The sequence below is a fragment of the Aedes albopictus genome, chromosome 3, assembly GCF_035046485.1.
Source record: "Aedes albopictus strain Foshan chromosome 3, AalbF5, whole genome shotgun sequence".
Classification (NCBI taxonomy): Eukaryota; Metazoa; Arthropoda; class Insecta; order Diptera; family Culicidae; genus Aedes; species Aedes albopictus.
Window position 1 is genome coordinate 138,356,791 of NC_085138.1, and position 23,861 is coordinate 138,380,651.

The 23,861-nt window shown below is 38.0% G+C and overlaps 2 protein-coding genes across 2 annotated transcripts in view; both read right to left on the bottom strand.

Annotated features, from left to right (window-relative positions):
• Window positions 1-952: 952 nt before the first annotated feature.
• On the bottom strand, window positions 953-2,908 carry LOC109408414 (leucine-rich repeat-containing G-protein coupled receptor 4). The gene is given in 3 exon segments (XM_029879756.2): window positions 953-1,210; window positions 1,213-2,690; window positions 2,768-2,908. Coding segments are annotated over 3 exon segments (1,623 nt in total). The 5' UTR covers window positions 2,791-2,908; the 3' UTR covers window positions 953-1,088.
• LOC115270104 (protein artichoke-like) overlaps window positions 2,838-23,861 on the bottom strand; it is a 40,377-nt gene continuing 19,353 nt past the window's right edge. Inside the window, exon 3 of the mRNA XM_062859536.1 lies at window positions 2,838-2,908. Within this exon, the coding sequence (XP_062715520.1) occupies window positions 2,903-2,908 (6 nt within the window). The 3' untranslated portion in view covers window positions 2,838-2,902. The remainder of the gene's footprint in view (window positions 2,909-23,861) is intronic.

Here is a 23,861-nt window from a genome sequence, read left to right on the forward strand (position 1 = left end):
GCAATTGCGATTGGAAACGTAAATCTCACGGCTGCAACCGAATGGCTAAACATCGAGAACTTCGTCAATATTCTTGGAGTACGATACGGAGACAACATTAAGCAGGCTCAAAAACAGAATTGGCAGTCGATTCTTAATGGATTGCGAACGCTGCTTTGTCTTCATCACCCAAGGAAATTGAACCTTTGCCAAAAAGTCATTCTAATTAATACGTACATTAATTCAAAAATTTGGTACATGGCATCCAATATACCGCTCACAAAGGGATTTGCCACAAAAATTAAGGCAGAACTGGGGAAGTTTATTTGGAATGGTCAATCGCTGCAAAGGATTGCTTTTGCTAATTTAATAATTCTTCCAAAAGAACGAGGTGGCCTCAATTTACATTGTCCGGAGACAAAGTCAAGAGCGTTACTTGTGAACCGATTGATCAACCTGGCTCCTGAACTTCCTTTTCTGAGCAGTCTAATCGAAAATGTCGAATTCCAACCATGTTCAATCATGCTACTTTACTGAAATCAGAACTGTCTCTCCTGCCGGATAACCTGTTGAGCGCACCTTCTTCACGAGAAATTTATAGACATTTTCTGAAACTCAAACCGGACCCTGGATTTGTATCGGCTGGTCAACGTGATTGGAAAAGCGTCTTCAAGAATCTTCACAGCAAAAACCTTAATTCTGCCCAACGTTCTAACTGGTACGTGGTGATGCACAAAAAAATCAAGCATCGTGAGCTGCTATTTCTTCGTGGAGTGGTAGAAGATCCCTACTGCGAAGTATGTCCAGGGGAATTCGATACAACCATACATAAATTGTTTCGCTGTCAACGAGTCAGGGATATCTGGAGATTTTAACGAAGGCAGCTGATGATCTACGGGTTTGGTCTTTCCAGACTTGAGCCGGAGGACTTTGTCTATCCTACATTTAAAAATATTAATAAGGACACTAAAAGTTGTATTATAAAATCATTAAGCATCTATTTCAGCTATCTAATTGAAACTAACGAGAACTCAATAGAATTAGAAGATTTTGTATTTTATGTAGACAATAACAAATAAGTTACAAATATAAGGTTTTACAAAAAAAACCTATATCAATCGTACTGAATCGGCCGTTTCGGTGCTTACGGCCAGTGGTCTTGCACCGAGTTGATGCCTTCTCCAACGGTAGGCAACGAACACCAGAGTACCTAAACCAACCACCGAGAGTCGGTGGTTCGTTCTCCGGTGGCCTTTGCCGTTGCCGGTCGTTCCGTTGTCGTGGTAGCGGCTTTAGTGGTCGTTGTAGGGGCTGGTGTAGTCGTTGTCGTCGTTGTGGTGGTGAAAGTGGATGTCGTGGTCAATTCTTTGGGGTAGGATGCTCTGATTTCGTCTTCAACATCGATCGGTTGCTCCACGTAGTCTTTGTAGTTGTAGTCGTCGATCAGCTTCTCGGAGCACATCCTGATGTAGTCATCTCGGAACAGGAAGTGGGACGAAAAGCCGTGCACATCTGGGCTAAGCTGGAAGCGACGCATTCTCAGGATGTTCGTCTCGAAGTACGTGTTGTTCCAGCCGTTCTTGCATATCTCAAGAACGCGGAGTCGAGGCAGATATTCTCGTGCTTCGATGTACTTGAAGCTGGCGATCTGATTGCCTACGTAACTCAGAACTTGCAGTGAACTTACGGATCCGAGAATTCTGAAGTTTGCCTCGGTTAAGTTGTTGTAAGAGAGATCCAGAATTTTCAGTTGCTTCATATCGGCAAACGTGTTCTCGGTGAGGTTCAGAAAAGTGGACTGCAGCATCAGCTCTTCAAGTGAGGTAAGCGAACTGAATGACGTATTTGGATCCAGAGGATTGCTGCCCAAAGATAAACTGGTCAAATTTTTCGCTTTGGTAATATTGTTAATGTTGCGAATTTTGTTATTGATCACTGAAAGTTTACTAAGGTTGTTCCCCAACACTGTGATTGTTTGAATTTCGTTATTGCTTGCGTACATTGTATTGCAATGCTCGTTGATAGTCAAATCGGTCAAACTGTTGTTATTCATCACAATAACCGATGCCTTCAGCGATTTGAAATCGAACACTTTCAGATTGTTTTCCGGCAACTCGAGCTTCGTGAGGTCATCCAGACCAACAAACACCTCAGAGTCAATAGATTCCAGTTTGTTGCCATTCAGGGAAATAATCTTCAGCATTCGATTGTGTTGGAACACTTTCTTCGGTAGCGACGTGAGTTCACCGTGAGCCAAAATCAGCATTTCCAGCTGCCGTAAGTTGGCAAAAGCATTCTCCTCAATACTGCTCAAAGGGTTGGATGAGATCATCAAATCTCTCAACTTGTCGGCACCCTTAAATGTATGATCATTCAATTTCGTCAGACTGTTTCCTCTGATCAGCAGTTTTTGCAAATTTCCTGCTGCACTGAACGTCTCGGAGTCAATTTTCTCGAGCTGACCTTGAAAAATCTCAAGCGTCGTCATGTTCGGAAATTTATTGAACGCCTCCGGAGACAGTTTAGTATCCATCAGCTTAATGATGGAAATATCGTGGGCTGCCGTACGGAAACTGGAGCAGAAATTCTCAGCATTGTTGAAAAAGTCCGTATTAGGGTGGATCAGTACGCAGCTCATCGGGTAGCACATGCATAGGTAAGCTTCCGTTGAATGCGCACCGAGCAGCGCCACCAGCATAATTCCCAGTAGCCTGTAGAAAGAATGTAGAGTAATCAAGTTATGCCTACTGAGCAAAATCTCAACGTCGTTATCATCACTCAAGCTTACCATGTAGAGCGAATTCGAAACATCTTCCAAGTTGCAACCTTCCTCGCCTGCCTCACGACTCAAACTGATTAGGATCAGCGTTTCTTGAGCTGGACGATAGAACAACTCGTAATCTCCTGGCCTGGTGATTCACTATTAAAGCTGGGAAGATATAAACATAGATCGTCGTTCATCATTCGTTATCAGTTGCTAACTGTATGGATTTCGTATTGGAACAGTGCAATTGATTCATGCTGCTTTGCATACACATGAGAGATGATTGAGCAAAACTAAAGGGATGAAAATATAAGACTATTTTTTGCGACATTGCTAAATACTCTGTGAAACTCTATGGTACTATATTTGTACATAACCAAAGATGTTCGATTAACCCAAGTTTTTGATTTTGATCTAAATACCATTTTTCGTCATCTAAAATCGATTTAAACATGTTTTGGAAGAAGATTCTTTTTAATTCTCGATTTCGTGATTTTTCTAATTTTTATTTTTGAACATCCTCACTGTTTTATATTTTTCCTGGAAGCCTGTTTAGGATACAGATTTTTTGAGACAAAAACATTTTTAGATTTTATGATTATTGTTGAAATATTTTTATTTTATTTTTTTTTCATAAAAAAATTATTTTCCGTGTACTTTTAAGGAAAATAATTTAAGAGTGTATTCGATTCCCTTAAACTATAAAACTAGGATAAAATGATTTGAAAAGCATTTGAAATACAAAATACACAATGACTTCTAGAAGGTGAATAAACATAATTTTTTCAATGATTTAAAAAAAAATGTCAATACGCTTTAAAATACACCAAAACCCATTTTGAGATATACAAAACAGTCCTAAATATCGGCCAAAAATATAAAAAAAATATTTCCCACGAAACAAAAAATTACAAAAATTCTCAAGTTATACCCCGTCTATAGGCGGGGTTGGGTATTAGAGGGTTAACACTGTATTGCTAATCCCGAGCAAAAAATGTTTGCTGATTCCACGGTCCAACAAAAACAACTGTAAATTTAAGTTTTTCTGCTTGTTTCCGACTTATAAATCAGAAATAAATCAGATGTTTCGACCCTCCTTTTCTATATGAGGAGGAGAGGGGATAGATTTGAAATTTTGAATAATTGTAAAATTCGTAGTTTTTCACTACGACAACGCGTTATTCAAGCTTTTGGGAAAGATGATCAAACCCCCTAAAAGTGAGACAGAACATTTAGTTTTTGAGTCCAGCAGCTTTATTTTCAAGATTTCCCTTGGATTTGAGATGAGGCCAACGGGAGTTTCAGGGGAGATTTAAAGGAGGAGGTTCCTGGGGGATTCAGGGGTGCTTTTGAGGGAGGTGCTCCATGGGAAATTCAAGAGGGGTTAAGGCGGTTTTGAGCTGTTTTATGTGCGAGGAACTCCAGGTGGATATCAGGAGGCTATACTTGAGGCTACATGTTTTTTATTTAATTTTTTTTTGTTTGAAAGGGGTTAAAATCTTTTCAGAGGCGTTTCAAGTTGTTTAAGAGGCGTTCATGGGGTATTCACGGAGCGTCAAGACCGAACCTTAAACCTACTGAAATGCATCTGAAATACGCGCCATAAAGGACCCCTTCGATCCCTCAATAACTCCCTTAACTTCCCCTTACCCTCTGAAAGCCTGAAGTCCACTGAAACTTCTAGATCGCTTCTGAAAATCTCTGAGACCCCCTGAAGCCTGCTCAGATCTCCTGGTAATCACTTAAACCTCCTGAGATCCCTTCAATCGCCTTTGAGACATCCTGAAATTCCCTGAGACCGACCCTCTGAAACGCTCCTGAGACACTTTGAAATGTCCCTCCCAAGTAACAATTTCATTGCTGATTGGTTTTCTTTGATTTTATCAGGGTTTTATTACAGCAATAATTAAAACTCACAGTTTTATGACTGCTTTTATAAAAACCATTGATAAAATGTTTTATAGTATACTTGAAGATATCCATGAAGACAGATTTTAAGAGTAAACAAAACTTTCCGATATGTAAACCTTCTGGCAATCATTATTACCACAATAAAACTGTTGAAACTCTCAACAGATGGCGATCCGGTCGATTAGTAACGACATCTGTTGACGGAAAACCAGAACTGCGACACTGCTAGGTTTATTGTGGTCATCATAAAAGTAAACTTCCTTTCGTTTCATTTTCACTGATTATAGTTGTCGCCATATTGAAGAATTAGCTAACGTGAATGGAAAATAGTTCATTTTGCTCAAATTAGCAATGAATTGATACTTTGCCACCATTTCCATAACATGCTCACATAAATAAACTCTCTCTGCTGAGTTTTTCTGTGATTCGACATAGTTTTACTAAATTCACAAATTGATTTATTTCATTCCAAGATGATAATATTCACTATTTTCGAAGCGCATTAAAATTATGATTCTGCAACCCCAATATTCACGGTAAATTCGAATGCGCATAAGGCTACCAGCACAATAACTACTGAAATATTGCTTTGAAATAATCGCTTTCTACTTACGAATGATGTATCCTCCTGAACTTTACGTGCCATCGAAGAAGCTTCTCTGCATCTTGAGCTGTCATAGTTTTTGTTGAAAAAAAAAACAACAACAATCGAGAATTTTTCAACTAGGTTTTAAAACGGGTTTATTGCTACTTTTAATGCGGTTTGCAAAACCTCTCCGAGAGTGGTCCACTTAGCCGGAAGATGCTCTTAAAGAGGTTATCAAGAGGTTTTGATGTATGATTCAGTTTTATTGTAAGTTTTATAAAATTGGTCATGAAGATCTCTTGTAGAGCCGAACAAAACTTAAAATGTTACTTGGGCTGAGACCTTTTGGAACATCCTTTAATATCCCTTTAGACACACTAAACTGCCGTTGAGACGTCCTGAAATCCCCTGGACTGGAACTCCTTAAATGCCCCTGAGATCTCGTAGCCCTCTTGAACCGCTCTTGAAACATCCTGGTGTCCCCTGGAACCCCCTGAATCGCCCATGAGGCCTCCTGGGAATCACTTTAAACCCTGGGGACCCCTGAAACCCACTGAGACCCCCTGCAACGCCCCTTAGACCCCCTGGATCCCTCTGAAATCCTCTGAGGTATCTTGTAATGCCCCTGAGACCTCCAAAAACCCCTCTGAGACCCACTGCAACACCCCTGAGACCATGAACAGCTCCTGAGTCCCTTAAAACGCCTCTGAGACCAACTGAAACGCTCCTGAAACCCTGTAGAGCCCCTGTCTACGGAAAGCATTGTTGACTGTTCTATTTTAGTATCATGTGATTTAACAATAGGGTGACCGACCATTCCGAAACAGGTTTCCGGGAGAGCGAATATGGCCATATACAGAACTCAGAAGAACCCCATCAATATCGGTGGTAAATTTCGAGAAATGACCACCGGAAAGCATTTTTGAATATTTTGGGACCACCCGACGATTTCACCCTAGAGTGGTCATTTTAGGACTAGTTTCCGGGGGGAGCGGATGCGGCCAAGTAGTGATCTGAAAAAATCCTAGCAATATGGGTATGAAAGGCTGCAGCAATGAAGATCATATCGCGATGGTCGTTGTTACCCATAATGGAATACGATCGGTGGAGTACTAGGATTGTAATAATGAGCTGGATGTTTGTATGGCGAGCTGTTAAATTCTCAGATTCTGCAATTAGATGGGGCAAAGGGGCTGTTTATAATCCACGTAGACCAAAATTTGGCCATTTCAGATCCCCCTTCCCCTCGTAGACTTTTGTTCTTACAAAAAATTTAAAATTTGTATGGAGTGTAGACTTTGGCTAGACACCATCCCCCCTCAAAAAGTCTGCTTGGTTTATGAACAGCCCTAAAGAGCATGGGTGTTATGATTTCTTGTTTAATATGATGCTGTTTGAGCAAAACTGTAGGTCACTGTGTTGTTGTATTTTCCATTGTTTGCCTCTTCAATGCGCAACTTCTCAAGAACCGAACGTTGAGAGGGTGAGATTGAGGATTATATGTATATAGTATATGTAAGCTATGGATGTTCACTAACATTCATAATAAAAAAACCATTTATTAAATTTAAATCGTGACTCTACACTGTTACAATACAATACGAACTAAACTAATTTTTCCCTAACTGTCCCTTTTATCGATTCAATTTAATAAATCAGCATAAATCCATCGCATCGGCATCGGCGTCCACGTTGTTGGACGTCTGGGGTCGACTCGCTGGTTCGCCTGGCTGTTGCTGTGCTGTGTCATCTCCTCCGTGGTTCAACGATCGCGGCGGTTGATCGCTGTGGCGTGTTGGCCTGCCGCCGGCGTCTTTCTCGGTGAGCGTCGTCGTCCACGTTGTTGGGCGTCGATGTTGAAGTACGTGTTACCAGGAAGTCTCGCGTGTAACGTGTATATGTACCCAAGTAACACAGAAAACATCTTTGAAAGGTCAATTTGAAAAAGATGTTGTAGTATAGTACTATAATCGAATCTGAACACATCATATGTTAAAATCATGTTTTAACTATGTTTGGCAATAACAAGCCACTGAAAAATCTTATCAACCCAACCACAAGTTAGAGTAACGTAAGTTGAACGTTTATTGCACTAGGGTTTTGTATCATTGTCTTCCTTCAGTTCAAGATGATATGAAAAACATCAGCAGTACATAGTTATAACCTTTGGGCTGAAGTATGTTAAGAATACGTTAAGATTACGTATCAGCTTAATCTCACTTAAAAACGCTGATTTTGACTCCGCGATACATTAAAAATCAACATATTTAGATTGGAGTAAGAAACTGCACCAAAACTTTGTTATTGTTATACCTATGTTTAACCCTCGAGCGATCGCGCTGTTGTATTTTGTACAACACGTTGAAAAAATCTCGCTTTTTGTACTCAGCATTAGCGTGGTGCTGACGCAGGTAGTCAACCGCGCGAGTTACGGAAGGTTAAAACAGGTATTCAAAAACAACAATTACATCGTTGTATGCTATTTGGAAAAAGATGTTACAAAAACGTTATTATGATGTTATTTCAATGTATTTCATTCGATTCAAGTAGTATTCGACAAACATGTTGTTGTGATGTACACCCGATGTTGTTGAAACGTAATTCTAATATTCGGGATTCTTTCCTATAAGGACTGATTGATTACAGTGCCTGCTAAAATGTTTCACACTAATATTTGTATATACAGGGGATAGACAAAATGATCGGGACATCCAAAATTTTCACTTCTCAAAAAATGTTCAATTAGCTGTAACTTTTCGAAAAGTGCATCAAATATTCTCAAATTTTTACTGTAAGTTCTTCAACTAGTTGTGTATCAGTGGACAAAATTTGGAAAAGATCGGACAATTCTTCACGAAGCAATAAAGATTTTTGAAAAAGATAAAATTATCTCACAGCCAACTTTGGGCTGTTATATCTCCGGATTCAATGAACTGAATGCAATGAAATTTTGACCATTTAAGACTTATATAATGAGCTATGAAAAACCATTGACTTAACTTAATATTCTTAACACGGAAGAAAATTATAACGATTGGATTATTTTTCTAATAAAACAACAAATTATCCAAAACATCAACATCGTTACAAAATTCAAGATGCAAATTATAGTTCATTTAGTTTCCCTCCAATTGACCTATATATAAATGCGTTTTGAAGGAAAGTAACAACATAGCCACCAATAAATTGAAAAAGTAATGGGATGCATATTAAAAATAGACCAATTTACTAAAAAATCGTGAAAAAAAAAACAAAATCGCTATAACTTTTTCGCTTGTTAAAAATTTCAAGTTAAGTCAAATGTTTTCCAGGGTTCATTATATAAGTCATGAATGGTCAAAATTTCATTGCAATCGGCTCATTGAATCCGGAGATATAACAGCTCAAAGTTGGCTATCGGATAATTTTATCTTTTCCAAAAATCTTCATAACTTCGTGAAGAATTGTCCGATCATTTCCAAACTTTGTCCACTGATACACTACTAGTTGAAGAATTTACAGTAAAAAAATGAGAATATTTGATGCACTTTTCGAAAAGTTACAGCTAGTTGAACATTTTTTGGAAAGTGAAAATTTTGCCTGTCCCGATCATTTTGTCTATCCCTTGTATAGCCGTTTGATCATGTACAGATTCCTTTCCAAAAAAATATTTATCTAGGGCAGTTCAAACATTCAATGAAGTGATTTAATTTCCTTATTTATATACTAGCTGACCCGGCAAACTTTGTATTGCCCCATTTCAATTTTGGATCTTTAACTACGACACTTAAGATTGGTTTAGTTATGATTTTGAATATCTTCTGTTCTCATAGAACTTATGATAATTTCTCAGTTTTATAATGTTCTTGTTATTTTTCTTAATGTTAATGTTCTCACCCTGAGAACAAATTGAACAATTCAAAAATTTCGTTTTCAAGTCAATTGGTTTTGTATTGACTGAGTTATAGCGAAGAGTGCCCCAACTACCGGCCGCTGCCCAAGTGGTTCGCTACCCTATGTTGTAAATTTTAGCAGTTGATCCATAAGGAAAATTTAATAGTATTCTTCATTCAGCTCTATAAACTTCGGCCTATTAACAGTCGGCCGTACTCTTTTTTCTAGTTATGCAAAAATTTATATTTTATTTGCATGAAAACCCTCTCCACTCTCTGGAAGGGCTTACACTATCATAGACATCCTACGCTTTAAAAAATGTCCACTTTCTAAATTGAGACGAGTTGAATTAGCTTGAAATGTGTCATTTTTCATATGAAAATCTGTTTTTACTCAATATAATTTTATGTGTTGATTTTTTCGCAATACTTTGTTCTGGGCACTTTTATAGCAGCCAAAAACTCACAATTTTGTCGAAGACGCCAAGTTTGTATCTCATCGATTTTCAAAGTTACAACTGCTTTTCCATGAATAAAATCGTATTTTCAAAATTCAATTAAAAGCTTTAAACAATAAAGGTACCTACAGTTTTTTCACCATAAATAGAACAGAGTACGAGCTTTCCAATGCAACCGGTAGATTGAAAATCCATTCGCTCCTTTTTGAGATATGACATTTAAAAAAAAGTGATTTTTATTTGGAAAAAATATGCGTCGTTGATAGTTCTAAAAGTGCTTGGAACAAAGTATTTACGAGAAACGAACGAATTAACAGTTATTTCAGGAAAACTGAAATTCATGGATCACCCTAACATGAATCTGTTAAAAAAATATAAGTTAGGAACCATAAGAGATAGACTAATGGTTTCTTCGGCAAACTTGCTCCAAATAAGTTTTCTCACAACTTTGTAGAACATGTTGTGAACGTACATAAAACTATTAAAAAGCAGATGTTTGGATCCGCGAAACTAGAGGGACCACCCTAATTTCACAATGATGAGAAAAAAGGTCGAAAAATAAGAAGAAAGTTTTCCAAGGACACCATGTATCTAAAACTTATGGTTTAGGCACAAACATTTTTGTCTTCGTAAACACGGCTCTGGACCCATTGTGCACTGTTGTTCTTTAGAGCGTCCAATTGGACTTCTTTTACAGTATGACCATAAAAAATGCGACATTCCATTTTTTTGCAGTATTTGATGATTTTTAATAAAATAATCCTAATGAATTAAACTTTTTTGGATTAGGATACAATAAGGAGGTCATTGTCATACAGGATCTCTAAAATTTTTGTCAAAATATTCATTGGTTACGTATATGGGATACCTTATAATTGTTAACAATTTCTAAATAAAATCAAGTTTTCCTATAATTTTCATAGCAAAATGAACTAAGATATATGTACTCTTTAATACGCCCATGTTTGAAAAATATTTTAAAAATAATTTCAAATGTTTAGGAAACAAAAACTAAAAAAGGTGCTACATATTAAAAACCGTATTTAAGATAAATTAATAAAAAAAACTTAACACTGTTAGAACATTTTTCAAAACATATTTTTGTCGATGAAGGCATATATACCTACCTTTATGATAGGTACAAATACTATGTACTTAAAAACAATTTCATGCTTAAAACATAATATTGCTGTGTGCGTTCAAGATGCAAACGGTGCCCAAATGCGCTTCAAACGCGGTAACACATGTTACCAAAGGCAACGTAGCAACCATAGCCAATATCACCGCCAACCTAGGATTCGAAAGCTCCCACTGACATCGGGTTACTTGTTAGAAAATCTTGCCGCATTTGGTGCTCCCGCATTTGATATTTGCATTTTGAATGCACACAGCAATATTTTCTAAAAATTATCATTTGTCAAATAATTCAATTTTCACAAAATGTCTCTTAATTTATAAGTTAATATTTTTTTCGTGCTTGTCCGACGAACCAATCAACTCCTGAAGACCTTATCCAGCCATAAAAGTACTATTTTGAAAATAAAATTTGATTGAATGTGATTGAAAGCAATTGAAAGAAAATTATATCCTTAAGCTGCGGAGGTGTTGCATTCGATTTGCACTCGCGCGCCTGACTTCCAAGTTTGGGTTTATCGCGAATCAGTGTTTCGGTCGGTTTTTCTAGCGTTCTTCCGTATCAAAAATACAGTCGAGACTTTTATAAGATCACTGGTCGGGGGGCGCAATAGGAATCCTCTTAACCTTCACGTACCCGACCCCCAACATTTCATTTTCAAAATGCTGGCATTTCGTCAATTTTCATCCAACTTTTTTGAAGTCACCCTCAATCGATCATAAATTGGTGCTAGTTTATTACACCCAAGTGGCCATGCAATATCCGGAATCATTCCGGAGATATTCCGGATTGTACTGGGGTCAGGGAGGGTGCCGAAATGGCAAAAAATGATTTTTTCGTGTGTTATTGTGTTTGAACCATCGATTTTCAGTGGAACTTTCATTGCGAACAATAAAATACATCTGCGATAATCAGATTTGAATAAGTTGACCCATCCGGATCACCGTGACGGGTTCCGCGGGGGCCTCATTGGGGACACTTCTGGTTTTCATCAAAAACATGTCGTGCGACATATCAAACTTCATGATTTCGAATGACTGAGTTAGGAATGTTTCCCTGAAGTCTGTATCAACTAATATTGCTACCCCGGAACATCTAGCATAGGTTCCACGGAGGTGACATCGGGGACATTTCTGGTTTGCAACCAAAACATGCCGTGCGACATATCAAACTTCATGATTTCAAGAGAACGGAGCTGAAAAAATTGAACTATGAAGCAACTGATATGGCCGCTCCGGAATACCTGAAACAGGTTCCGCGGAGGCCTCTCAAACACAATAACACACGAAATAATCACTTTTAGTCATTTGGCAAAACAGAACCCCTCCCCCACCCCCTGACCCCAGTACAATCCGGAATATCTCCGGAATGGTTCCGGATGTTACATGACCGCTTGAGTGTAATAAACTAGCACCAATTTATGATCGATTGAGGGCGACTTCAAAAAAATCGGATGAAAATAACGAAATACCAGCATTTTGAAAATGAGTTGTCGGGGTTCGGGTATGTGAAGGTTAATAGGAGACTAAGAGCTTATGGGATTTCGGCATTTTGGGGGTATGGCCTATTATCTAGAGTGTGTTAAGAGTTAACGCAATACTTTCTTCGGCAAAGTTTTAGGGCTTGATAAGATCTACCATTTAGAACTTTGGTTCATATGATTAGTTGGCAATTTGGCCGCTAGAGGAACCATCAACAATTTGATGCTAAATTTCACTACAGGAACCATATTAGGTTGTCAAGCAAACGTTACGATATGCGACAGCTCAAGACCCTGATCATTTGGAAGGATAGTGTCTTCGGGAAAGTTGTTGGGTACGCCAATAACTTACTGACGATGAGTTGCGAAGTTCGAAATTCCTTCACTGGGCGGCGCTAGTGAGCAAGTAAATTTTCAAAACCTCATATCTCAGAATCCCGATAACTTAGGAAGATGGTGTCTTCGGCAAAGTTGATCAGTATGGCATAAACTTACATAAAAATAAACACTTGTTTCGCAATTCTGCCACTAGGCGGCGCTAGTGATCATGCAAATTTTAGAAATCTCATAGCTCAGAATCCTGATAACTTAGAAAGTTGGTGTCTTTGGCAAAGTTGATCAGTATGACATAAAGTTACATAAAAATAAACACTTGTTTCAAAATTCTGCCACTAGGAGGCGCTAGTGAACTCGCAACTATTAGAAATCTCATAGCTCAGAATTCTAATAACTTTGGAAGTTGGTGTTTTCGGCAAAGTTGATCAGTATGACATAAACATAAAATAAACATTTGTTTCGCAATTCTGCCACTAGGCGGCGTTTACCGGTTTTTTTTTCGTCTTTTTCGACTTTTTTGGCGGTTTTTCGGCTTGGCAAAACTAGTGTCGCTCCCCCCGATAACTTAGAAAGTTGGTGTCTTCGGCAAAGTTGATCAGTATGACATGAAATTACATAAAAATAAACACTTCTTTCGCAATTCTACCACTAGGTGGCGCTACTGAGCATGTAAATTTTCAAAACCTCATATCTCAGAATCCCGATAACATAGAAAGTTGGTGTCTTTGGAAAAATTAATCAAAGTGACATAAACTTACATAAAAATAAACACTTGTTTCGCAATTCTGCCACTAGGCGGCGCTAGTGAACATGCAAATTTTAGAAATCTCATAGCTCAGAATCCTGCTAACTTAGAAAGTTGGTGTCTTCGGCAAAGTTAATCAGTATGACATAGACTTGCACAAAATGGGACACTTGTGTCAGAATTCTGCCTCTAGGTGGCACCAGTAATCACGCAAATTTTGAGAATCTCATAGCTCAGAATTCTGCAATCTTGGAGAGACTGTAATCTTTCTTCAATCAGATACTTGGTTTGAAATTCTGCCCCTGGGCAGCATGCATATTTTATTAGTTGTTTACCTTGATGTCAGTCGAACTCGAAAGGAATCCTCAGTGGAATTTTTAAGAGTATGCCAGCTGAAACTACTAGATGAATTAAAAGAATTAAAAACTTAAAGAATTGCGAAACAATTGAAGACACCAACTTCCTAAGTTATCAGGATTCTGAGGTTTGAGAGTTTTAAAATTTGCAAGTTTACTAGCACCTCCTAGTGGCAGAATTTTGAAACAAGTGTTTATTTTTATGTAAGTTCATGTCATTCTGATCAACTTTTCCGAAGACACCAACTTTCTTAGTTATCGGAGGGAGCGACACTAGTTTTGCCAAGCTAAAAACCGCCAAAAAAATCGAAAAAAGACGAAAAAAACGGTAAACGCCGCCTAGTGGCAGAATTGCGTAAGAAGTGTTTATTTTAATGTAAGTATATCGTCGGTTTCCTGCAATAGGGGCACAACTCAAAAAATGTGAATTTTCAGAATGAGCGTCTGAAAATTAGCAATGTTGAAGCACCTTCTGCATGTTCACTTATTTCTCTCATCATTTGACAGAAGTAAACGAATTTTGATTGTTGTATCATGGAAAGGGACTGACGGACTATCTGTTTCATGAATTTCCGATTACTATTTTTCAACGACTATTGAAAAAGTTGACTGATTTTGAGTTGTGCCTTTAATGCGGAAAATTTGTGAAAATGAGAAAATCTCGCGTTTCTCAACGAATTTCGGAACGGGTCTTTGTGAGATGAAAGTTTACATAGTTTTTCATCATTTGCCTTCAAAATCTCAAAAATGACAAATTTTGAGTTGTGCCCCTATTGCAGGAAACCGACGATATATCGTACTGATCAACTTTGCCGAAAACACCAACTTCCAAAGTTATCAGAATTCTGAGCTATGAGATTTTCAAAATTTGCAAGTTCACTAGCGCCTCCTAGTGGCAGAATTTTGAAACAAGTGTTTATTTTTATGTAAGTTTATGTCATACTGATCAACTTTGCCGAAAACACCAACTTTCTAAGTTATCAGGATTCTGAGCTATGAGTTTTCTAAAATTGGCAAGTTTACTAGCGCCGCCTATTGGTAGAATTGCGAAAGAAGTATTTATTTCTATGTATGTTTATGTCATACTGATCAACTTTGCCGAAGACACCAACTTTCTATGTTATCGGGGGGAGCGACACTAGTTTTGCCAAGCCGAAAAACCGCCAAAAAAATCGAAAAAGACGAAAAAACCCAGACAACGCCGCCTAGTGGCAGAATGGCGAAACAAGTGTTTATTTTTATGTAAGTATATATCATACTGATAAACTTTGCCGAAAACACCAACTTCCTAAGTTATTAGAATTCTGAGATATGAGATTTTCAAAATTTGCAAGTACACTAGCGCCTCCTTGTGGCAGAATTTTGAAACAAGTGTTTATTTTTATGTAAGTTTATGTCATACTGATCAACTTTGCCAAAGACACCAACTTTCTAAGTTATCAGGATTCTGAGCTATGAGATTTCTAAAATTTGCATGTTCACTAGCGCCGCCTAGTGGCAGAATTGCGAAACAAGTGATTATTTTTATGTAAGTTTATCATACTGATCAACTTTGCCGAAGACACCATCTTCCTAAGTTATCGGGATTCTGAGATATGAGGTTTTGAAAATTTACTTGCTCACTAGCGCCGCCCAGTGGAGGAATTTCGAACTTCGCAACTTACGTCAGTAAGTTATTGGCGTACTCAACAACTTTCCCGAAGACACTATCCTTCCAAATGATCAGGGTCGCATATCATAACGTTTGCTTGACAACCTAATATGGTTCCTGTAGTGCAATTTAGCATCAAATTGTTGATGGTCCCTCTAGCGGCCAAATTGCTAACTAATCATATGAACCAAGGTTCTAAATGGTAGATCTTATCAAGCCCTAAAACTTTGCCGAAGAAAGTATTGCGTTAACTTTTAATACACCCGAGATAATAGGCCACACCCCCAAAATGCCGAAATCCCATAAGCTCTTAGTCTCCTATAACGCTCACCCCTGTCTAGTAGGAGTTCGTTTAATAGGAGTCCGTTTAATGAACTTATCCACGATGACGTCACACGCCAACTGACAGCATGCTGTGAAACGGTAACTGCGGCCCGTGTTTACTAAAATCACTGCTCACATCTTGCATCCGGCGAGATCCGGTGAACATCCAGTGAACTTTCGGTCGCTGGATGTTCATGAATGTGTCATTTTTTGTAAACAATGCCCGCAGTTACAGATGAAAAGAAGAAGCAATCCAGAGGAAAAAGGAGACCGTGGATAAGTCCATAGGAATTCGTTTAGTAAGAGACTCGACTGTATAGTGTTTGCGCTAATGTATGTGTATGGACTTATCCACGGTCTTCTTTTTCCTCTGGATTGCTTCTTCTTTTCATCTGTAACTGCGGGCATTGTTTACAAAAAATGACACATTCATGAACATCCAGCGACCGAAAGTTCACTGGATGTTCACCGGATCTCGCCGGATGCAAGATGTGAGCAGTGATTTTAGTAAACACGGGCCGCAGTTACCGTTTCACAGCATGCTGTCAGTTGGCGTGTGACGTCATCGTGGATAAGTTCATAAGCGTGATCTCTACATAAAGATGCTGTGTGCTGGGGTTGTTGCGTCCTCACCCTTAAACGAAAGTACACAGCGAATGAGTAACTTGCGAAAAGACAAAGGATTTTTCACTCATATTTGCGTACGACTGGATCAGCACAAAAAATGTGCTGATCCGGTGTTACACAAATTTGCGTGAAATTTCACACAAGTTTGCATGAAATCTTTTGTCTTTTCGATCGCTGCGTGGAAGTTACTCCTTGCTCTGTGTACATCGATCTTTCCGTGCTGCTCTTGCCTGTGGATTGGAGAGCAATTCGGCATCTTGGAGCGGATTCAGGCTCAATTGAGAATTTTGGATTTTTTGGAACTATGGAAAGGCGCTTTTTCTCGGATTGATCAGTGGATCTGGGTACGTAGGAATGCTTTTGAAAATTAAATGTCCGATAGCTTGTTTTGTCAATTATGACAATCGGATATCTCATTTCCTTTATTTATTATTCTAGAGAGAGTGCTTTACCAATTTTAGCCAGTTCTTACAGTTTTCCCCAGCCTTCAGTCCGCTTCATAGAAAAGGATTAGTATCTGAACTGTATGCGTTACACGGGTCCGTTCGGAGAGCTGCTAAACTGGCGTATTCTCATTGACTACAGAGTACATGGTGGGGTGAATGATTACTCAACTCGTGCATGGTAACATTCTTGCATTTACATGTGTGAATAGGGGTTGAAATTTCTTTGGAATGCAGACATAGCCTAGGACCTGATTTTTTTGGTATAACGGTAACAATAACAACAGCCGCTAATTTAAGTAGTTGAGGAGAAAAGTGTTGATTTGAATCGTTGTTTTTCTCTTTCACGGATTTGGTTTAATTTAGGATACGTAAAAGAGGTTAAACTTGATGTGCTGTTTCTTAATGCTGAACTTCCGTTTGATTTTGTTTAATTTTTTTTTGCTCTAAAACAACTGATGCGTGCACTGCGAGTTGCTAATTGACCACCTATCGAATATGTGAATAAACTGTTAAAGGGTAATCGATGAAGAGTAAGTAGATTGGGACGTCTGTTTCTCTGTGATATAACTGTTGCGAGCGGGGAGAAGTTAATGCCATTTTCTATTTCAGATTTGTAATCGAACACACCAACAAGGATCAAGATGGGAAAGGATCCAGGCAGCTGATTCAACACATCCATCCAACAATATGATGTGCACCTAAACGTTTACCAAACGTATCTTTTGAGTTACCATTACCCTTCCCCATCCAAATTCCCGTGACACCTAGGCCAGAAAGAATGTAGAGGTCTCTATGTACTTTCTTAGGTGTCCAACTAATCTTCCTTCCCTATCCCACAGCTGTCGCAAGGACGTGGCCAGGACAGCACTCGATCGTTGGAGGATTGCGTCAATCTTGTCTAAGAGCCAGAGATTAATCCCAAATCTTTGTGTTTTGGTAACGGACGGGAAGGAGGCAACCCTGATAACAGCGGTCCAGGACTGTACCACCTACGAATTTGTGCGACTTGTTTTATGCTAATGCTAATGCTAATTTGAAATTGACCGATCTAGAGGTATTTTTTTTGAATAAGCTTAGGGTGGTTCAAGAAAAACCGGTTTTCTGGCGTTAACTTTTTCAGTTTCGATTTTTCATCAAAGTCGCCCAAGAAACACTTATAGAACATTTGAAGACGCGTTCGTGCGCTGAGATGGTCGTTATCTCTTTTGATTCAAAAGTTGCAGGGATTTTTCTTAATACATTTTACAAAAAAAGTGTTAGTACGGGTTGGGGCAAATATAAAAAATATCTTTTTCCCGCATTCAAAAGAAGAAATGTTGTTATAAAACATATCAAACAAATAGAGGGGTGTTATTTTTGTAACTCAAGTGAAAATTACTTGAAAAGTGCCAATTTTTTCTAGAAAATCACACAGCGCAACATTTTTTTGTCTCAAGAGCAAACTTATGAGTCTCCAAAGGATTTTGGGCCGCTGAATCCGAATCCGGGCTCAGATTTGTTCCAACACGTCACAATTTTGAGCTATACCTCAATTTATATGGCAAAATATGCGATTTTGGGCTTCTTTGACTGCAAGCCATTAAGCTTGGAGCTTTTTTTTATGCAATCAAAAGGTTAATTGGTCCATTAACATCTAAATTAACGACTCATGCAAAATATTTCGTTTTACCTAATCAAATTTGATAGATTTACGCATTTTATATTAGTATGAAAACTTGCATGCAACTTTTGGAGGGTGACTTGTATGGGAAATATCGTACCTAACATAAATCGCTTAAAACTATCAAATTCGATTTGGTAAAACGAAATATTTTGCGTGAGTCTTTAATTGAGATGTTAATTGACCAATTTACCTTTTGATTGCTTAAAAAAAATATTTCCTTGCTTAATGGCTGGCAGTCAAAGAAGCCCAAAATCGCATATTTTGCCCAATAAATTGAGGTATAGCTGGAAATTGTGACGTGTTAGAGAAAATTTGAGCCCGGATTCGGATTCAGCGGCCCAAAATCCTTCAGAGACACATAAGTTTGCTCTTGATACAGACAAAAAGTTAGTTTTTGTTACGCTGTGTCATCAATATCTTTTTAACCGAATGACGTAGCAACATTCTCAGCGCACGAAAATGTGCGTTTTTTAAACTTCTCAAAATGGTTCTTAGACAACTTTGATGAGAAATTTGAAACAAAAAATATAAAGTGTTCAAACTGTTTTGACCAAATTTGGAGCATTTTCCCATAGTTTTCATAGGGTAAAGCTAGAACAAATTCTTTTTATTGCATTATCTTTTTTGTTTCAAATTTCTCGTCAAAGTTGCCTAAGAACCACTTCTAGAGCTTCCAAAAATACGCATTTGCGTGCGCTGAGAATGTTGCTGCTCCATTTCATTCAAAAGATATTGATGATTTTGTAGAAAAAATAGGCATCTTTCAAGTATTTTTCCCTTGAGTTACAAAAATAACACTCCTCTAATTTTTTGATATGTTTTATAAGAACATTTCTTCTTTTGAATGCGGGCAAAAGATATTTTTTATGTTTGCCTCAACCCATCATAAACCCTTTTTAAAAACTATGGTTTTTTAAGAAAAACGCCTGTAACTTTTGAACCAATCGAGATAACGACCATTCAGCGCACGAAACGACGCGTCTTCAAATGCTCTACAAGTGTTTCTTGGGCGACTTTGGTGAAAAATCGAAACTGAAAAAGTTAACGCCAGAAAAGCGGTTTTTCGTGAACCACCCTAAGCTTATTTAGAAAAATACCTCTAGATCGGTCAATTTTAAATCTACATAAAAAGTGTTTTCAGCACTTGCTCAAAATTGATAGATCTACAATTTCCCCGAAGAATGTATAGTTATTCTTGCAAATAAAAAAGTTTGGCTAGCAATTTCTTTGAAAATATGGACCACCCTAATTTTCATGCACATTTTAAAGAGGACCTTATTATTACTTTGTAGAAGACCATATTTACCTAAAAACTCATTCGAAGGCGTTGAATGCATCTTTCCTCGTAAATCTGGTTCGTGGACCACTGTGCATTGATATTTGCAGCACAACTACATTGTGATAAGTGATCCCTAGGGTGCAGAATCCGAAAAACCTTTTCACTTCATCCACACACCTTCGGTTTGTTAGAAATTGGCCCATGACCACAGTTTGGGCACCACTGAACTTTACAAATTTGCAAATTATTTATTGTAACTAAACCACTCAAACCAAAGTAGGGTATTGTACCATTTGGGCAGGTGTACTTATTTTGGGCACTTGCCGCTATAACTAAGTCAATTTCAAACCGATTGATTTGAATTTTTGTACAGAGTTAGATACTGTACGTGCCTAACTCTATACAAAATTTCAAATGAATCGGTTTGAAATTGACTTAGTTATAGCGGCAAGTGCCCAAAATAGGTACACCTGCCCAAATGGTACAAAACCCCATATTAATTTTTTAAAACTTTGTAATTTTGATCTTCACAAACTGCATCCGAAACCTAAAGAAAAAAACCCAGATTTATCCACCTAGTGGTGATAGTGCCTTTCTCGTCGAATATGTACTCATGAACTTTCTGTCGACGTTAGCCAAAATGTTCCTGAATCCTAATAATACTTTATATAGAAAAACAACAATTTTAACAAATCCATGATCGATTTTGGAAACTTATTCATGGTACATATTCCGATGTAATGTTCAAGATCAAAGCAGAGCTGAAAAATATCAGACATCTCAGTTGACTGCTTGACCACCTTAACCCTGGTCGTATATTGGAGTCAGAGATGCCAGATATACAGATTTTTCTGTATCATACAGATTTTTGACCTTCTATACAGACAAGATATAGAGTACAGAAAAATACAGAATTTTGAAATGTTCTACAGATTTCTCCAGAAAGCATGAAATTTGAAGGTTTTTGCAATAAATTTATTGAAAACTTTATAAATTGTTGCTTAAATTTTAAAGGTTTTATGAAAATTTGTACGTTTTCACAAATGTTTTAGAAAAATAAATACCTGCAAAAGTTTTAAACTGTCAGAAAGTAGTACATTTTTGTTAGTTCCTATTGAAATCTAGGACTCTCGGTGTCTGCTATACCCTCAAATACGGCGATACAGAAAAATATGTAATGATACAGATTTTTGATAAAAATAATCTGGCATCTCTGTGCATGAAGAAGGTCAACTCTATTCACAATCGTAGATCACTTTGTGATCTTCGCCATTGTTTATTTCAGTACACTTTAGGCTATATTTTATTACCAAATGTAACACGATTCATGTAAAATGTGATCTTCTTACGAGAAAAATGCAGAAAATGTAAAAATTTCCATTCAAATTTCAATCGCAATGAGAAGAGCGAGGGCTCAACCAGCCGCACCCAAATTGTGAGCAGTTATTTTAGAAGCAAAAGTAGATTGAAGATTGAAAATTGATAAGGTGTTGATGCGATTAGATTTTAATTTTTCCATAAAACGTTGATCCATCCTACTATGCATTTACACCGCTGGAATCTGAAATGGTGTGATTTGAAGATATCACTTTGGTCACGATTTTGTTCTCTTGCATATTGAAGACTTTGACCATTTCTTCACTTATAATCTTACCCAACTTTACTATTACTTTAGAGCTTTTAGTAGAACTTGTTACTTCAGACTCTAGTTTAATTTAAAAACACTTCACTAATACTTTACTTTTGCAAAAGAAAATAAAAAATGAATAACTCTTTTAAAGAAAAACTAGAAAGGACGAGCAAATTCCTTTTAATTCTACTACTGTGCTTATCTTCGGACAGATAGGCCTATTTCGTCTGTGACTTACAGACTTCTTCAGTGTCAAGTGCTCGACTGTCGAGCACTTGACACTGAAGAAGTCTGTAAGTCACAGACGAAATAGGCCTATCTGTCCGAAGATAAGCACAGTAGTAGAATTAAAAGGAATTTGCTCGTCCTTTCTAGTTTTTCTTTAAAAGAGTTATTCATTTTTTATTTTCTTTTGCAAAAGTAAAGTATTAGTGAAGTGTTTTTAAATTAAACTAGAGTCTGAAAAAAAAAATCTTACCCAACGTTTACAGGCTATCAAAAAAGCCACGATTTGATTTATCGCTTTGACATTTCGAAAATGATTTTTCAAAAGGGCCTAACTGACTTGATCGATTTCTCTTCGTCGACTCTCTCTTTCGCTAATAACTTGATCAAAACAAACAAAATCATTATTTTTTTGTTTCTATAGCAACATGTAGTCGTCTTCTTCGCATTTCAACCAAAAAATCTTTGGAAAACTCAATACACATTCTGTGATAACACAAAGAGAGGATCGATGAAGAGAACTCGAAAATGTCAGTTAGGCCCAAATGAAAAATCAGTGTCGATTTATTTTGTTCACTTTTATAATTCCGCTATTTGATGTGCAGCTTGCATGGGTTTTGTTAAATTTTACGTTTGACCACTTCCGATGGGACACCTGGAACCAATTCTGGTTGTCTCAAATGTGGTCTGAGATTATGTTCTTGTTAACTGTTCATCGAGTTAACTAAAAAGCTGAAAATTAATGTGATCTGATGCTATTTTCTTGCAACAGTTCAACAATTTTTTTAAAAACCACGATTTTATGTATCGCATGCATGATTTTGGTTTCTTCTTCTTCTTTATGGCTCGACGTCCCCACTGGGACTTGGCTTGCCTCGCTTCAACTTAGTGTTCTTTGAGCGCTTTTCCACAGTTATTAATTGTAGGGCTTTCTTTGCCTGCCATTGCATGAACTTGTATATTGTGAGGCAAGTACAATGATACACTATGCTCAGGAAGTCAAAGCCTTAACCACTAGGCTAACTGGAGACTTCTATTAAATCACTTCCGAAGGAACACTCGCAACCGATTCCGAAATATTATTACAAGTTCTAGATGTGGCCTGAGACTATTTTCTTGTTGGCCTCACATCAGGTTATAAAAAAACGCCGCTATGGTTCAGTTCCCTTCTATATTTTACGACTTCCGGTGGGCTACTCGTCTCGTCCCTAGTTCTGGAACACTACCGGTTCTCCCAAATATGGTCTGAGATTATTTGTTGGCTATCGTTTATCATGTTACTGAATAAGTCATTGATATGTTACATATATTGGTTCTCTTTTACATTTGACCATTTCTGGCGGGACAACCGGAATCGGTTCCGTAACACACTGATATGGCTTGCGTCTATTTTTTTGCAACTGTTCATCATGTTACCTAAATAGCCGTGATACCTCAATCGCATGCACGGGTTTGCTTTCATTTTCGGCTCGGAACCGGTTGCGGAACACTACTGATAATCTCGTAAATTATCTGAGCCTATTTGCTTGCAAACGTTTGTTAGGTTATCAAAAAAGCCGCGCTTTGCTATGTCGCATGCATGGGTTTGGTACAATTTTATATTTAGTCGCTTTCGGAGGGAAACCCGGAACTAGTTCCGGAACTACTGACAGTCCATAATGTGGTCTTAACATAAAAGGTCATCAAATTGTCGGAAAATCTGTGATTTGATGAGCCGCATGTAAAAACTATGTCAAATTTTATATACGGCCACTTCCGGCGGAACTCCCGGAACCATTTCCGCAACACTACTGGCTCAGATATGGTCTGAGTCTATTTTATGCCAACCTTTCATTATCACAAAAGCCGCGCTTTGATATGTCACATGCGTGGATTTGGTTCACTTTAATATTTGGCCACTTTCGGCAAGACACCCGGAGCCGGTTCCGGAACAAAACCAGTTCAGATATGGTCTGGAACTGTTTTCTTGCTAACTGTTCATCAGGTTATCGAAATTGCCGCAGTTTGATGTGTCGCATGCATGGGTTTGGATCACTTTTTTATTTGACCACTCCCAGCGGGTCATCCGGAACCGGTTCCGAAACTCTACCGGTTCAGATATGGTCTGAGTCTTTTTTAATGCCAACCTGTCATTGGGTTATAAAAAAGTCGCGCTTTGATATGTCGCATGCATGGATTTGGTTCACTTTTATATTTGGCCACTTCCGGCAGGACATCCGGAACCGGTTCCGGAACACAACCGGTTCAGATTTGGTCTGAGACTGTTTTCTTGCTAACTGTTCATCAGGTTATCGAAATTGCCGCAATTTGATGTGTCGCATGCATGGCTTTAGTTCACTTTTATATTTGGCCACTTCCGGCGGGACATCCGGAACCGGTTCCGGAACACTACCG